Here is a 1,494-nt window from a genome sequence, read left to right on the forward strand (position 1 = left end):
AGTGCCGGACTTCACATCACTGACCATCTGCGCGCAACGGTGTCAAACGATACCAGTTGAAGCTGTCGGCCCCTTTCCTGAGACAGTGTGCTCCCGCATTGGACTATTGCGATAATAAAGCGCTTAATCACGAGCGTCCCGCAGCGTCACCCACGGAATTGTGCACAAGTTTGAATGCAAAAACTGGACTGTTGCCAACCGTTGCGAACGGTCCTCCACAGTGCCTACACCAACGCGCAAACCATACAAAAAGTAGCGAAAACTGCAAGCCAGACGAGAGCAAACACACTGAAAACCAGAATGGCAATGACACATGAAATATACGCCGAAATGTTTTGAGAGAACAAGAAAAACCGCAAAGCAAATTGACCACTTTAGGCGATTCAATTACCGGTAAACTCGATTTGACTTCACGTGCACGCCACAGGCGCAGATGTGAGTTCTTCGGGCAAACCCGTCCAAGCTAAGTCGCACTGTAAATTGTTGGCGAAAACATTGAATAGCATCATACTCTATAGAGCAAGCTGCGCAGCAATACTGCAACATTGCTGCCGTATGGACAAACTAAAAGGGACTGCCAGACATCAAGCTGAGCACATGAAGGAGAAGTTGGGTTGTTTCCTCCAGCGTGCAGTAGTATCGAATGCTGCATGCAATGCAGGGACTGCCAGATAGCAGGGCTGTGAACTGCTTCACATGAGGAGGCTAAGGAATTCGAATGAAAAGCACGCCGCCCGGCATAAGCATGTATGCTGCACTACTCGTTTTACTCGTTGACTGAATGCTGCATGCCGGTTCTGGGTTGCAGGCTACTGCATTCGTGCAACACGCCCATGATCATAACCCACCAGCTAAAATGGTATGCACTGCGGGCTCAAGCAGGCTTACTGCGTGCCCGTATGGGTCGTCCATATAGCTGGCCGTCCCGCCGCACGAGCGAGAGACGCCAGTATCGACGGGTGCTCTCAGTTGGACTGGCACCTACAGCCCACAGATGTTCCCAGCATCCCCAGCAGAGAGCGCTCGGGGAAAGCGGACACCCGAGATGAGCTTTCTTCACATCCGCATTGTATCCAATGCAAAGCTGGCAGCGTCACGGAAAACGCGTGGAACACACAGGTACAAGCATTGACGCCACTTCGGGTCAACACTCACCAACCCCGAACAAACAGATACCTCGATCCAGCGTCTGATGGCTATATTGGTCCAGAACCAGGCACACACTCAAACAAATGCCTACCCCTCATATGTTTTCACGAAATCCGGCACATAGCATTTCTGCTATCGTCTGTGCAAACCCCTGCTGAAAGACCTACCCGTTCGTAATATGCACTATACAGCTTGCACCCGCGCTGATCTGCGTGCCCTCATCCCGTAGCCAAAACGCAACGCTTCAGCCGCCAACGCTACTGCAGCGTTAATCACGCAGCTACGCGTCATCTCGTATTTCTACGCACGTCCTGTGTGGCAGCATAAATTGCGAACTATGCAGGC

The 1,494-nt window shown here is 51.6% G+C and overlaps 1 protein-coding gene across 1 annotated transcript in view; it reads right to left on the reverse strand.

Moving 5' to 3' along the window:
- The window catches only part of EAH_00052500 (hypothetical protein), a gene marked incomplete at both ends in the record, with an annotated part of 589 nt that extends 562 nt beyond the window's left edge, over window positions 1–27 (reverse strand). The window contains one exon of the mRNA XM_013394074.1: window positions 11–27. Coding sequence (XP_013249528.1) covers window positions 11–27 — 17 coding nt within the window. The remainder of the gene's footprint in view (window positions 1–10) is intronic.
- Window positions 28–1,494: the final 1,467 nt, after the last annotated feature.

The sequence above is a fragment of the Eimeria acervulina genome, genomic scaffold (genome assembly GCF_000499425.1).
Source record: "Eimeria acervulina Houghton genomic scaffold, Eah_scaff938, whole genome shotgun sequence".
Taxonomy (NCBI): Eukaryota; Apicomplexa; class Conoidasida; order Eucoccidiorida; family Eimeriidae; genus Eimeria; species Eimeria acervulina.